This window comes from Eimeria mitis, genomic scaffold (assembly GCF_000499745.2).
Source record: "Eimeria mitis Houghton genomic scaffold, Emh_scaff3979, whole genome shotgun sequence".
NCBI classification, from domain to species: domain Eukaryota; phylum Apicomplexa; class Conoidasida; order Eucoccidiorida; family Eimeriidae; genus Eimeria; species Eimeria mitis.
Genome location: NW_013572315.1, coordinates 2,105 through 2,586, shown reverse-complemented (window position 1 = coordinate 2,586; position 482 = coordinate 2,105). Strand labels below are relative to the sequence as shown.

Here is a 482-nt window from a genome sequence, read left to right as displayed (position 1 = left end):
AGCAGCAGCAGCGCCGGCACGGGAGTTTCAGAGCCACAAGCAGCACCTGCGGCAGCCTTCTCCCAGCCCCAGGAGCTGCATGCACAGCACCAAACGGCTGGCAGCAGCAGCAGCAGCAGCAGCAGCAGCAACAGCTGCAGCAGCAGCAGGAGCTTTTTTTCAGCAGCAGCGGCAGCATTGACTGCTAATAAGAAGGGGTAGAAGCAGGAGGTGTATATATAAAATAAATAAATATATATTTGCAGTGTACAGACAGCTGGCTACACCCCACACTCTCATTTCTCTCGCCGCATGCATGCCGCTGTACATACACCTAGGGCCCTGGGGGGCCCTGGGGGCCCCTGCGGGGTCCAGGAGGCCCCTGGGGGGCCCCTTGGGGGCCCCTCGGGGTCCCCTTTGGCGCTGCGTGGAGTTTGGGTGTTTCGCTGGGTAGACGGTGAAGGCTCTAGCATTGGTAGTGGCGTTTGTGTTTTGTTTATTTT

The 482-nt window shown here is 58.3% G+C and overlaps 1 protein-coding gene across 1 annotated transcript in view; it reads left to right on the top strand.

The window, feature by feature from the left end:
- EMH_0071320 (zinc finger (C3HC4 type) / FHA domain-containing protein, putative) overlaps window positions 1-188 on the top strand; it is a gene marked incomplete at both ends in the record, with an annotated part of 3,195 nt that extends 3,007 nt beyond the window's left edge. The window contains one exon of the mRNA XM_013499086.1: window positions 3-188. Coding sequence (XP_013354540.1) covers window positions 3-188 — 186 coding nt within the window. The remainder of the gene's footprint in view (window positions 1-2) is intronic.
- Between the last annotated feature and the right edge of the window lie 294 nt (window positions 189-482).